General features: G+C 32.1%; 2 protein-coding genes across 2 annotated transcripts; one reads left to right on the forward strand and one right to left on the reverse strand.

Annotated features, from left to right (window-relative positions):
- Positions 1-727: 727 nt before the first annotated feature.
- Positions 728-6,419, forward strand: LOC108205958 (protein ABC transporter 1, mitochondrial). The gene is made up of 8 exons (XM_017376093.2): positions 728-1,392; positions 1,903-2,128; positions 2,416-2,568; positions 2,704-2,862; positions 3,335-3,494; positions 4,469-4,578; positions 4,882-4,998; positions 5,702-6,419. Exons 1-8 carry the CDS (start codon positions 896-898, stop codon positions 6,080-6,082), a joined length of 1,803 nt encoding a protein of 600 aa, XP_017231582.1. The 5' UTR covers positions 728-895; the 3' UTR covers positions 6,083-6,419.
- Positions 6,420-6,945: 526 nt separating this feature from the next.
- Positions 6,946-8,717, reverse strand: LOC108205959 (uncharacterized). Its single transcript, XM_017376094.2, has 2 exons — positions 7,488-8,717; positions 6,946-7,346 (listed from the first exon to the last, which is right to left on the reverse strand). Exons 1-2 carry the CDS (start codon positions 8,338-8,340, stop codon positions 7,246-7,248), a joined length of 954 nt encoding a protein of 317 aa, XP_017231583.1. The 5' UTR covers positions 8,341-8,717; the 3' UTR covers positions 6,946-7,245.
- Positions 8,718-15,566: the final 6,849 nt, after the last annotated feature.

Below are 15,566 nucleotides of genomic sequence, written 5' to 3' on the forward strand. Positions count from 1 at the left end.
ACCTCACGTTTGTTGATTCACCAAATTCCTCTATCAACAATATATATATATATATATATATATATAAAAGTTGTCCAATGAAGAATAATTCGATTATTTGGTACAGTATTACGGAACAAATACGAAAGTACGAAACATTATATCCTATTATTTGATAAATAATCACCATTTTATATTATTTTAGAGCATATTTGATGATGTTTGTTAAAATAGTTGGTAAAATAAACCAAAGAAATATGATTATGTTCGGTCTATGATTAGTAATATTTTTAAAATAATATATTATTATTATAATTATTATTATTTCAAATTGATATATTTTTTTTCACGGTCACACATGAGTTGGGTCAGTTGGGTCACGATCATTTTGATGACCCAAACTAATTAGTTCGTATCATAAATTTTCAACACAAATCTGAAAATATTATTCAATAAAACCCTACTAATTAATGACGGGCTGGATTGATTCGGACAGATTCTAAATATCAATTAAAATTTTCGATTGAATCCGTATCATAATAAAAAGTACAATATTATGAATAATCACTGATTTTTGATAATTCTAAATTAATAGATCAATCGATTAAGTCTGATTATCGAATTCCACGACCGGTCTCCTATATAATATCGACATGAATAAATAAACCGCTTAAACGTAATAAATTTTTATTGCGCAGTAAAATGACCGTATTTTCGATAAATAATGCTTTTTATTAACGGAAGCAAGATGAAAAAAGTAATGGAGATACACAGCACACGTAGAGTGAATCTCCATTGTTCTTTCTCGCACCCCACCTTGGTTTTCGGGCCAAAAATATAGTCCATCCCCACCAACTTTATATTCATCTTCCCGTATCAAACGCCCCCGAGTTTTCCATTCATTCACTCACTCGCAATGCCGCCGTCGTTAAACGAACTCACCAGATTATTCAATGGCCTCACGCTTGTTTTCAAAGAAGTCGCCGCCACCCAACGAGCCACTTCTTTTCAAACCACCGCTAATGATCTGCAAACCCTCATCAAAACCACATTCATCTCCGCCACTGATTTAACCGGACTCAATCGAGCCCATCTTCCAGATTCTTCGCCTCGTGACTCAGCCTCTGCGGGTTCTGCTTCTGGTTCATCTAGCGTTGTGTATTTTAATCAAACGGGTGTGGTGGATACGGAGGTTTCGTTGAATGATGATATTAATGTGAGTAATGTGGGTGATAATGGGGGTGTTGGTGTTGTTGATCCTCAGTTTGGTGGTGATGTACGTGGAGAGATTGATAATGCAGCAGCAGCTGTGGATGTTGATGTTGTTCAGGGAGAAGCTAAGGTTCCTCCGGTGAAGAGGAGGAAGCTGAGGGAAAGGAAGGTTCCTTCGACGTCGTTTTCGAGAGCCCTGGGGTGAGTAGTTGTGTTTAATTCTTGATGTTTTACAGGCTTTAATGATAGCTTATTGCTCTTGCATATTAAGTACATGTGATCATGTTTTACATTAGTTTAGAGTGAATTTCGAGAAATCGTTGAATGGTTTCATGTTCTATGCGATTATTTATAATTAGAAGAACAAATGTGGAGAAAAGCAGTTTGTTTTGTTGAGGGAGATGCATTATTTTGGATAATGGATTGTGAATAAGGATCACGAGTGAGGTGGTTATATCCATCCAAGCCGCTTGTGAATTTTAATGGATCCCTTCTATATGGATAGATATTCTGAAAACCATTAATTTTGTCGATTGCAATACCTAGGTGAAATATGTATTTTCGCTTTATAATTCCAGTAAGTTTTGAAATCATATACGGATGATAATCAAAGTTCTGAAATCTGTAGGGATGGTAGTTTTATCATAAATTTATTTTATTACCTCTTGTGATAGAGATTTATAGATTCTTCTTCCACTATTATGTTTGAAGGTTTGCTGGTTTGGGTGCTGGTTTAGCATGGGGAACCATTCAGGAATCGACCAAAAGACTTGTTTATGGTACGCCTATCTCGAAAGATCAGAAATCTGCAGTTTCCCCTTTCTTGTCAGATAAAAACGCAGAACGTTTGGCTCTTGCATTATGCAGAATGCGTGGTGCTGCACTCAAGTTGGGCCAGATGTTAAGTATTCAGGATGAATCTCTTGTACCTGCTCCGGTATGTACATTTTTACTGTGTATGATGAAACGGTGACTATGCCTAAAGTTTCAATGAAGTTACTTTAGCTCTGTAGTGAGTCGTGGAAACATTACCACTGTAGATGCATCGAGGCCAAACTATTCTCAATGAACCATAACGGGGATGGGTTTTGGCATCGTGCTTCTAGTGAAGTTACTATTTAATTGGTCTAGAACCAACTCATAGATATAGAATTTGCTCCAGAACTGGATTTTACTCTTATGGTTTGGTTCATATGTGATAGCTACAACTTGTATGACCTACAGATCCTAGCTGCTTTGGATATCGTTCGTCAAGGCGCAGATGTGATGCCTAGAAGCCAGCTCAATCAGGTTTTGGAAGCTGAATTGGGGCCTCAATGGTCGTCTAAATTGACAAGCTTTGATTATGAACCACTAGCAGCTGCAAGTATAGGACAGGTGATGCGGCACTTCAGAAAATTTTATTGTTTTCTAGTGTTACTTTTAAAGTTTATTATGGGAATTCACTTGTACTAACATTGCTATTAACATATTCTGTCCTTTCTATTCTCTTAAAAAAATAAACTATTTTAGGTACATCATGCCGTCACAAAGGATGGTTTGGACGTTGCTATGAAAATCCAGTATCCTGGTGTTGCGGATAGCATTGATAGTGACATTGATAATGTCAAACTGATTTTAGATTACACGAATTTGCTTCCAGAACAAATGTACATTGACAGCGCTATAAAAGTAAGTACTGTGTGTATACAATCGATTTTTTTTTTATTAGTGATTGTGTTTCCTTTCTTCTCTAATATGTAGAGCATATCCTTTTAAGTTTTAATTATATGTGTATGAGCAAGTCATGATTACCTTGCTTGTGTCTTCATTATGACCTTCACAATGGTAACTGCAAGTTGTTGACCTTGTTGATTATAGATTCTGACACAGTCCCGAGGTTTAGGAATAATTAGTTTTATTTTATTGAAGGATAATTAATTAAGTGGGACTATAACTTTGAAAAAGAATTCAATGTTTTAACATGTCATGTGTTCATTTCGCACTTCAGTTATTTGTATGTATTCCTTTTGCAATTCAATTAAATCAAAAACATGTTGTTGTTCTATGATATCTGTAATTCGTTGCCATAGAAACATTATTCACTAGTATTGATTGCATTACTACCTCTTTAAAGTGTAATACTTCTGAAATATATTTCCAGGTGGCTAAAGAAGAATTATCTCGTGAATGTGACTATGAATTGGAGGCAACTAACCAGAAAAGATTTCGTGAATTGTTATCTAATACAGAAGGTTGTTATGTTCCCATGGTGATAGATGATATACGGAGTAAAAGGGTTCTAACTACAGAACTTGTTTCTGGTAATTCACTTAATGTATCTCTTTGAATTGTGCGCTATGATAATATATCTTGAGCCAGTATTACTGTATTAGCACCTCTATTCTGATAAATGTCTGTGCAAGATGGATCTTCAGACAGTATCCTTATTCAAGACTCAAGAGAGTTGTATATATATCAACCTGTTAATTACATTGTCTGATTGTCATAGGAGCAGACATCTTTAATATAAAAGTAGGGAGACGATTCTAGAGCTTATTTCAGGAAAAATACTGGAACTTTTTGTATACAATTGTTAAATTTCACCTGAACTCTAAGTTTTTGTTTCCTTTAATTAATATAATCTGATATGAATCCTAAATGCAATTCCCTTGGTCGATTATTGACTTGATATCTTTGTAGCCCTGAGACACCTCTTTTGCCCCCCTTTATTCAATTGTTGTAATTGTAACTTGTCCTGCATCACAGTTGCTGTGAGTAAAGTAAGATTGTTGGTGCTTAACTTAGGGTCTCAGCATTATAGCTTGCCTTGAATTGAAGTCTAACATGGTTTGTAACTATAAATTAAGTACGAAAGATTTTTTGCAGTAGAATAATATTACATTCAGAATGGTTTTAGTAGAAACCTTCATATAATTGGGCTGATTTTGGAGCCTAAAAATGCTGTGGGACACAAAAAGAAATTGAAAACTAGAATTGTTAATCTGAAATACCAGGCATAGATAAAACCAGATAACAAACCCTTTTTTTTTTGGCCGAGATGAGAACCTGATATATTGATTGAACTCCAGCAAAATCTCTTTACTCTTCCTTCATGTAAAATGGTTTTAATATTGTTCAGATTAAGCATTCTTGTTTAGGCATATTCTTTGCCATTGACACTTTTAGAATCAGTTCTGTTGAATTTCATTGGTAGGTTTTTTCCCTCTAATTTATGAGCTGTGAAGTCTGTGCAATTTATCGTATCAACTAGGGTTAAACTTGATCTTTCTTACAGGAGTTCCGATTGATAAGGTTGCGTCCCTTGATCAAGAGACTCGTAATAATGTTGGAAGAAAGTTGCTTCATTTAACTTTATTGGAGCTGTTTGTCTTCCGTTTTATGCAGGCACGTTGTTGATATATCTTCTAATGGTTTTCTTCATTGTCATGTCCTTATAATGTCCCATATTTTGTCTATATATGCCATATGATGAATATAATGGACATAATTAGCTATCATGTATTCAACTAGGGATCAAAGACCTCATGACTGATAGAAAATATTGTCACATGCATTGTACAGTTATACCTCCTGTCTTACATTTTCTGTCTCAATTTTTCTAAATTGTTAATTGTTTGTTAGATTAGGTTTCTGCCATCCTCAGCATTTCGGATTTAATATTGTTTTAATTTGCTTGATCCAATGCAGACGGATCCCAATTGGGGTAACTTTTTATATGACGAGAATAAAAGGACCATCAATCTCATTGATTTTGGTGCAGCTCGGGATTACCCAAAGCGTTTTGTTGATGATTATTTGAGAATGGTAAATATATTTTTTGCTTTCAAGCTCTTTCAGTCATTGTCTAATATTTTACTCATTAGTTTACAATGTAGTAGGTTACCAAATAAGATATTATGGGCATGATTGTTGGACTGCACTCGCCTTAAACTAATTCTTACACAAATAGGATTTAGAATAGTTCTCTTGGGTTGAAAATAGAGGGCATATAGTAATAGTGTGGAACATCAAGCCAGCATGTAATTGTTTGTCAATTTGCTTCTTTTTTCTTTTTTGAATTTGCAGAAAACAGTTACATGCACAACATCTTGAAATCTGTCCAAGGTGCTTGTCATTGGCCTGAGGATAATAAATCAAACACTAAAAATATGATTATTTAGAAATGTGATGGTTTCTTGTTGCATTCTTGGTCAGTGAAATGGCCCAAAAGGATTTGAAATTACCTTTTTTCTAAGATATGTTTGTTAATGATAATGTCTTGTTGCTTATTCTATTCCAGATGCAAATTTTTAAAAAATTAAGATATGATTGAAATGAAAATGCTGTTATAAGTTATGATTTCTTTCTTTCCACAAAGCCTGACGGATTAGATATTAAGATGTATTTTGTGCTGCATGATGCTGCATTTTGACTGATGATTCCATTCTCTAATGAAATCCTGGTTATCTTTAAAGCTTTTCTCTTACAAGCCATCTAATATAAGGACTTCCATGCATTGTCGGAGCAGGTTCTAGCATGTGCAAATAAAGACAAAGAAGCTGTGGTCGAGATGTCTAAAAGACTGGGGTTTCTTACTGGAATGGAGTCAGACATAATGTTAGAGGCTCACGTTCAAGCTGGATTTATTGTGGGATTGCCATTTGCAGAGCCTGGTGGATATGATTTCCGGTCCACGAATATCACACATAACGTTACAAACCTCGGGGCAACAATGATAAAGCATAGGTTGACAGCCCCTCCTGAGGAAGCTTACAGCCTCCACCGGAAACTTTCTGGTGCTTTCCTTGCTTGCATCAAGGTAGGAGCTGTTGTACCATGCAGAGAAATGCTTCTTGAAGTATACGAAGGTTACAAATTTGATGAAGACATAGCAAGTCTTAACAGCTAGCTCAGTTTAATAACACAGTTCAAATCCATCAGAGTTCTGCACCATTTCTCCGTCCATATATTCTACAGGTTGCAATTCGGCTCTAAAATTACCATATAAATCTTCAATAATTTGATCGTGTCAGCAGGTAGATTTGTCGCCTATGAAGGCCATTTCATGGTTTTGTAGTTAGTTTATATTAATCATGCCCGGAAGGCTAAATAGTCAGTAATATTATGTATATATGTCACAGATAAATTGAGTGTTTATGATAGGAACAACTGATATATCTTTCTGGGACCTAGAGGAATCTGAGGAGGTCCAAATTCAATAAATGTTACAGAAATATAGTTAGACATCTTCTCAGTACTTTGAATACAAAACCTGCTGCTCTTGTCCATAATTTGACACTAGTAGATGTGATTCTTCGTTTCCATGTTTACAACTTACCGAACAGCAATAATGAAAGGTTGGCCACGTTATGCTCAGAGTCTTTACCACTATGCTCAGTGGTTCCTATTTCTCTGTGGCTAATTCACACCCTCACTTTTCTGTGGTCTTGTGCGAGTTATTATTACTGCACCAAATTGTGATGTCCAGCCAAATTGGTGGTGCTACCGATTTCTAAACAGCTACAGCTGCTTCCTGTCCACCGACACCATTTCCGAAAGCTGTTGAAATACGACACTGGGGCTCCAGTCTTTATAAAGCCATAGTACCGAAGTAGAGTGTGTTCGACAGTTTGGAATGATTTAATTGAAGAGATTAATGTGAATACAGGGTCCACTGTTATTATTTAAGTTATAATCGATAAAAATATGTTGCGTGTAATTTTGTACTCAATTTAGTAGCTCTAGCATTTTCGGTGACGAATGGAGAGCAAATTGATATGGACCAGAGTTGCAGTATTTGTATTTACAAGCAGAGGTACCAAAAGGTAAGGTACAGAGGGGAGAAAGAAAAGTAAAGAAAGAAACCTAGTAAAAGGACCATAAAGAGATCCCATACCACAATCACCTCCTCAACAATATAGTGGGAGCAGGGCACTAGTTGCCTCATTTTCTAAACATCTCTTGACAAAATCAATTACACAATCCTCAACAATCATAAAAATGAAGCATCAAATATGCAATAAGCAATCCCAGGATAGACATGGAAAGGCAGACATAAGGAGTACTTGCTGCTTAGTTGCCTCCATATCTAGATGAAGAGCTGGAGCTAGAAGCAAGTGCCACAGCTTGTGCCCAAACCTTCAACCTTGCCTTTACATCCTTTGGATCATCCCCTGTTCACATTGCCAGAACAAGCTTTTAGACATGGAATCAATGCACATACAATTTTATTCGACATAAATTCAGTACTAATCCATGGTTAAAAGATGTTTGATGAAAATGTATGAATAACTGCAGAATGAAATGGTGTGGACCTGGACTAGAAATCCGCCAATTGGGAATGGGAGAACTGCCACCACTGCTGGTAGTGTTGGTGTCAAGAGTGGATGTAGAGAGATTTAAGCGGCTTGGTGTCGCGGTCATGTCAAACATTTGCTGGTGTTCCAACTCAAATCCAAGTTCTCTACATGCCTTAACTTCTTCCATATCCATACACAGTGATCTTCTTCCTCCTTTAGGCCTTGTTATGACCCTCAACCCTCCTTCACTCTCTCCACTAAAACTATAGTTACTCTGGCTCAAACTCCTTTCTCCAATGCCCAAATTCATCTTTACCTCATCATCATCATCCTCATGAACAACATCATCGTCGTCATCATTATCATCCTCATCATCCGTATCGCTTTTACTAGCTTTCCTTTCTTCCCATTTCTTCCTCCTCAACACCCTCTTTTCCCTTCTACTCATTCTTTCACAATTGTTGTCACTTGAGTAGAGCTTGGCTCCACTCCCACTCAGCTTCCCAAACAAAGCATCACTCTGGTACCTTTGTTCTTGCAGTGGTGAGGCAGGCAGTGAGTAAGAACCTGGCACTGCAGGCTCCTTCTCATCATCAGAATCTATAAATAAACATGAGATTTCTTGGCCTCCAGCACCATAAGTCCCCTCAGAAAACTCCCCATCAGCATATCCACCAACATCAAAACTCTCAAGAGATAATCTTGAAATCATGGTACTAATAGTCCCATGATTGTCATCATCATAATTATCATAATCCAAAGTAGAATAGCTAGTGCAGGTAGCTAGCCTTGAGAGACTATGACTCTGAGACTGAGATTCTTGATGATCATCCTCTTGATCATCCACCAAATCTTCCCAAGAAGCCATTTTCTTGAAAGAACTCAACTTTAATCACCCAAAAAAGGACTTTTAAAAACCAAAGGATCTAGCAATATCAATAGGTGTATTTAATAAACTAATAGTAAAAGACTTGTGGGAAATACATTTATGATCAAGAAAGTGAAATTTGAAAGGTCTTCTAATTGAGAATGGTATCTATTTATTCTTGGTCTTACTTTGATGTGTTTTGGATATGTATACAAGTGAAGTAGTGTGTGAAAATATATCCAAGTAAAAGCATGATAAGGGGAGTATTTATACTGATGGATCATGGTATAAAGGATGGAGGATAGGATACTTGAAATTATCTGGTGAAAATGGACACAGCAGAGTGCCAAGAAGGAGCCTTGGCCCTGTGTTAGATGACAAGTGTCAAATCATCATACATCATTTCAACTCTACTCTATGTGTGTTGAGCAATGTCTCTGATTCTCCTTTTTATTTCTTCTCACTTGGTTTTAGTTCTTTTATATTAATGCTCCTTTCACTTGAAAATTCAATCTTAAGAAGTTCTCTACTTTTCAAATGTACAGAATAATAAATAATTTTACTTATTATCACCTGAAGATCCTCTCAATTTTTTTATTGAAATAGTATACAAATTTAATATAATAAAAGAGTATATAAATTGCTGGAGTTCATGTTAACATTAAAAGTTAATTTAAATAAGATTGTTGGAGTTTAAGTTCAGTGTGGATGTGAAAAGGCCACCAAATTGATGAACTGTAAAGACTGATGACCAGGTAAACAATGTAATTAGATGGGGTTTGTTGATGAGTACGTGTCCCAGTGTTAACAAAAGGGGGAGGGGGCAGTTAAATTAAATTAAAGACAAATAAAAGGTCAAATGAATGATGCAAAGTTGCCGTTATTTCAACACTCTATCTGCACACACGGTCCATCTGCACTGGAATTTGGTTTTGCAATTATCCCCTAATTGAGTACTACCGTGGGCCTCTTCGCCAACCTTTCAATTAAAAAAATAATAATAAAAGTTTTTAGTTTTTTAAAAATTTTGTGTATAATTTTTCCTGAATATAAATGTTAAAGAGTTATTTATATTTGTTATTTGATCAAATAATAAGGGATTGTTTGAAGAAAAAGATATAATTTTATATATTTTCTTCAAAAATAAGGGACATGTTTGCAGATTATCGATTAGCTGTTAGCGGATTGAATTAGATGTTTTGCATATTAGCGATTAGCTGTTAGCGGATTGAATTAGATGTTTTGACTGGCCGATTGAAATAGATGTTTTGACTAGCGGATTGGATTAGCGGTTTATTGTAAAACTGTTTGGAAAATAGCTGTTTGATTAGTTTTTTGTGACCTATATCAAAACCTTTGGCCTAAAAGCTTCTCAAAGTAACTTTTTGAAAATTAGCTTTTTGAGCTAAAACCTCTATTTCAATTCGCTAACTATCAAGCACCAGCATTAGCTGATTGAAATGGTCAAACCTCTAAAACACCACAAACCTCTAATTTTATCCCAAACCTCTAACTTCCTGACAGGGCTAAGGTCGTATTTTTGAAAAATATAATTACCCTAACAATCTTGTACTTATTTTAGTACTCATTTTAGTAGATCGGAGAATCAAACGGTGACACAATAATTCATGTGATCACCCTATCTATGTTGTTTTATAAATACTCAAATTATTTTAATAAATATTAGAGACAATTATGAAAGTACTTTAAAGTGATTTTACAGTAAAAAGTAAAACTTTTGATTTTTGTTAAATGATTAAGTGAAAAGTTATGAATAGTGATGTGAGTAAAATGATATATATATTTGGTTTATAGTGGCTTACATGAGTCACTAAGGAGATTTGTGGGTCAAACGAGATATTTTGACATAACGGATGACTATTTTGACATAAAACCCCATTATCTTTCGTATTTATCTATTTTTATAAAAGTATTCAAAAGGTATTATATTATTATTTATGTCAAGTTGTCAACTAGAATTATATTACAATTATTAGAGATTAATCATTCATGATTTATGTGGCCTACTTTAATATATTATTGATTAATAATTTTACTATTAGTTATAAATAATAAAAGAATCAAAGTTAGAATATTAGAAATATTATTTCATTGTAAAATTTTGTAAGTCAAGTTATGGTATAAAAAAAAATCATAAAATTCGCTAATTCGAATTGAAGTAGACTGAATCAAATTATTTATTTGATTTAATTTGTTTATGGATTGATTTGAAATTTTGAAGAATTATCCGATTTGATTCAGGTTTAAGTGTTTAACTATGATTTCAAATCAAATCAAAACGTGGTCGCCTACTTTATATTCATTTAATTAATTAACCACCGCTCATTTTTATCTTGTTTTTTTTTTTTTTTGACAAATATGGCTTATAGCCTTACAAATGAGTATCTGTTCTACGAAACTCTCGGGGTGAGCCAGGGTCGAACCCAAGATCTGGGACGACAGATGATAAGCTCTTTACCGCTGAGCTATCCAACCGTGCTCCATTTTTATCTTGTTTTTAATTTGGTTAAAACTCCATTCGGCTTGACCAAATCCTCTCTAATTTACTTGTGTAGTTACTGTACGCGACCTTCACACGCTTTTCTCTACATAACTTCCCAATGAAAATATTGCATTTGGCAGTATAGAGTAAGATGTTTTAGAAATCGATTTCATTTGATCTTATTAATAAATCAACCAATTACATTGGTAGTTGGAAAGTAGTAATATGATAATTTCACCTTTTCCCCCTTCTTTTTTATACTTTCGATGACGCATGAATATGGTGTTTTTTAAAATATAAAAATATCATAGTACCGATCACAATTTTTTAATTTTATTATAAATAATATTTTTATTATCCAAATTTATATAAAATCTATCGTTTATCAAAATTCATAAACGTAATTATCAATTAACCCTTAATATATTTCAACATTAACAAGTATTAAGAATATAAGATAGTGTCATGTGGTTTATAAAAGTAATTGTTCTAACTTTTGATTATAATGTTTAGAATGAGTATGTTGAAAACTTGAAATGTATAAAGCCTATTATACTTTTAAAAAACTTAACGTTAACGTCAATTTGCTAAAACGGACTAAGGGTGTAGCTTGTATTAGGTTTGAAACATATGGGATGCAAAATGCAACTTTGGAAAGTAGGTATAAAGAATTGCTTTTTTGACCCTAGATAAGAGATGCAAAATGCAATTCGCTCAAATATTTATGTTGTACAACATAATGTGCAACTTGTGGGATGTTTGCGAATATTATAAAATAAAAAAAATTTAGATTTAAATTACTAAATTATATTTTATCCAATTTTATACTCTAATATTCCAATATTTTTGTGTACTTCATTAACTTGATCCTATATTCATAATTTATATGTCCACTATTTATTTATTCATTATTTATAATTTATACGTCCACTATTTATTTATTCACTATTTTGAACCCGTTTGAGTGGATTTTAAATAATGATTTTATTTTAGGATTGATTTATTATCATAAATGCGTAGTTTAAATTTTATATTTGTGTAATTTTGTATTATAAATGACTTGCGATTTAATAAATATAAATATGATATTTTAGTTATTTGAATGATGAAATTAATTTTTACTGAAAAATTGAGTGAGAAAAAATAAATTGTAAAATACATTTAATCAAATTCTGATTTTAAGACAGTTTCAAACTAATTTTTAATTTCAATTTAATTTTTTACTTATTATACAAACAAAACATATTGTATATTAGCATAAAATTTTATGAATTTAGACTCTGTAAATACAAGACGGGGCCAGAGAGGCTCTAGAATACACCTGCCGTAAGTGTAACATATCGTATCTTCTGATACTTTTGTTTACACTCTGTACGTGTTTGGGATTCTAGAATTTAGATGGAATATTATTGATGTCGCACATTTTTATAAGAAAATGTTTTAGAAAGGTGAATCACACATAAATGGATTTAATCAACTAAACCTTTTGGCCACCGACCTCATCTCATCTCATCTCATCACTTCTCTATTGTTATTATAAGTAACTCTTAATAAATTGTACATAATAGAAAAAGAAAAAGAAGAAATTCACGCGTCTTTGACAAACTTTTGTGTCTTGTGATGATTAACTATGTAACAGGAAAATAGACAAACATTGATAAGATGGACAAACTAAATAGACCGCTAACTAGGGGTGAACATAAACCCATTCAACCCGCTAACCCAACCCAAACCGACCCTTTTTTAGGTCGATTAACCCGACCCGTTCAAAACCGAAAAATAAATGGGTTAATTTTTAAAAAACCCGATTAAGTTGGGTTGGGTCAGGGTTTTACAGATTTTAACCCTGAACTAACCCAACCCAACCCGATTATATATATATATATATATATATATATATATATGTGAGGTTCCAGAGAAAACCAAAGTATGGAGAAAACCGAGAAAACCTGTATTAATTACGTATATTGTACCGTATTCCTTTTTTAATTGCAATCATAAATATGAGGACAATCCTAGACAGAATCTGGTGAATAATAACATATCTTCTATTTATGGTATTTCCAAAATTCAATTATGTATATCAATTAATGTGAATTACATTTCCAAAATTCAATCAATTAACTTGATTTCTTAATAAATATATTAACTTCTAATAAAACACTTAGTGGAATCAACTAAATAATAAATTTAGCAAACATAAGATTCTACTAAACGTCATACTAATAAATACATTGAGATTCTATTAAAAAATTTATTAATATTCTACAAAATGTCATATCAATATTATTAAGATTCCACTAAATAATTTACTAATGGCACTAGATTTCTATTATTTTAATATTCGATATATTTATTCTAACATTTATATTAAGTTATAGGCGAATCACTTAATAGAATCTTAATATTATTAATATATTAATATATATAGAAGATTCTCTAAAATATTTTATTATTTCTAGTAATAAATATTTGTATCGTGCAAGATTCTTTTGGAATATTTAATTTTTCTTGTATAAATTATTCACATTGTAATATTCTTTTGACTCTTCAAATATTTTTAAATTAATATTCTTTTGAAGAATTTAAACTAATTAATATTATAGAATCCTAATTTAAAAATTATAATATTATTTAAAAGAACACTTCAAGAAACATTCAAATGTTTAAAAGTTTAGGTGAAACACTTAATAGAATCTTAATATTATCAATATATATTGGAGATTCTCTAAAATATTTTATTATTTCTAGTAATATATATTTGTATCGTGCAAGATTCTTTTATAATATTTAATTCTTGTATAAATTATTCACTCTATAATATTCTTTCGACTCTTCAAATATTTTTAAAATAATATTATTTTGAAAAATTTCAAACTAATTAATATTAAAGAATTCTAATTTAAAAATTATAATAATATTCAAAAGAACACTTCAAGAATCCTTCAAATGTTAAAAGTTATAGGTGAAACACTTAATAGAATCTTAATATCGGTAATATATATAGAAGTTATTCTAAAATATTTTATTATTTCTAGTAATAAATATTTGTATTGTGCAAGATTCTTTTGGAATATTTAATTTTCCTTGTATAAATTATACACCCTATAATATTCTTTTGACTCTTCAAATATTTTTAAATTAATATTTTCTTTGAAGAATTTCAAAATAATTAATATTAAAGAATCCTAATTTAAAATTTATAGAAATATTTAAAAGAACACTTCAAGAATCCTTCAAATGTTAAAAGTTATAGGTGAAACACTTAATAGAATCTTAATATTATCAATATATATAGGAGTTTCTCTAAAATATTTTATTAATATATATAGAAGATTCTCTAAAATATATTACAAGATTCTCTAAGATATTTTATTATAAATATTATATGTTAAATGTAAAATGTAAAATGTAAGATGTGAAATAGTAGTTTTTAAATCTTTTCAAGGTGAATTTTTAAAATTTGAAATTCAAATTGAATAGACATTAAATGATTGATTAAGATTTGGAGAATGTATTAATGTCTGATTGATTTGGTTATATTTATATTAGAAAATTACCATATATACGCTAGATTTGATTGACATAATTAAATATTAGAATACAGTATATTATCAAACAAGAATACGTGATCAACGGTGATGAGAAGGGTTCCTCAGTTTTCTTGATAAGCTGGGTTTTCTTAGGATCTTCCGCATATATATATATCTTCATATATATAATATTTATATACCTATTTTACATTTTTTAGTTTATCTCAATCAATCTTTAACCTAAATTTGATTTATCTAGGGTGTGTCTATACATTTACAACACCAATATGAATAATTTTAAGTATCTCGATAACTATAAAATGTAAATGATGACTTTTGGAATTTGAACATGATTAATGATTTGTTAATGAACTGATATACACATTATAAATAAGAGTTCATAACTGAGTGTGTGTACAACAATTTCATATTATTTCACCATTGTTTAAATGTTTCACCAATGTAATAGGTTTCCCCCTTCGATCAAAAACTTACGCATCGACTGATATTAGTGAATGATTCATAGAAACTACGTAACTATAAATATGTATGCCGACTGTTACTAGCTACCGGTGTGCGAGTGAGTTTTTTTTTCCTGTCGCGATGAATGACTAAATTTTTATTTATTTTCGCAAGTTTAACCCAAACCAATCCGACCCAACCCGAATTAATTGGGTTGGGTAGGGTTGGGTTAGATAAATTTTTTTCAGTTAACGGGTTAAGCTTTTATTAACCCGAACTAATTGGGTTGGGTCGTTTTTTTCCAAAAACCCGCCCAACCCAACCCATGTTCACCAGGGACGGAGGGAAGGGGGGGTAAGGGGTGGCCAACCCCTTACCAGAACCCATGTTCACCGGAATCCGACCCAACCCGAATTAATAGTCTATAATGTTATATTGCGAACTCCATATAAGAATGAATTTTATGAAATATTGTATTGAGCTCACAATAACTAAATGAATAATTAAAAATATATATTATTATTTGACAAATATGAATTTATGACGTGTTGTAACCGATTGAGGAAACCAAATTTGAAACGTCTAGAAAAGACATGGAATTTTTCGTATATATGCATTCGTGTGTGTAATGTGTGTGTGGTTTGATATATTTGATGCAATACACGGAATGAGCCTAGTAGAAGTGAAGTGATGAAGTGATAATATAAAGTATCAGAATAAAACTAATA

The sequence above is a fragment of the Daucus carota genome, chromosome 2 (assembly GCF_001625215.2).
Source record: "Daucus carota subsp. sativus chromosome 2, DH1 v3.0, whole genome shotgun sequence".
Lineage (NCBI taxonomy): Eukaryota > Viridiplantae > Streptophyta > Magnoliopsida > Apiales > Apiaceae > Daucus > Daucus carota.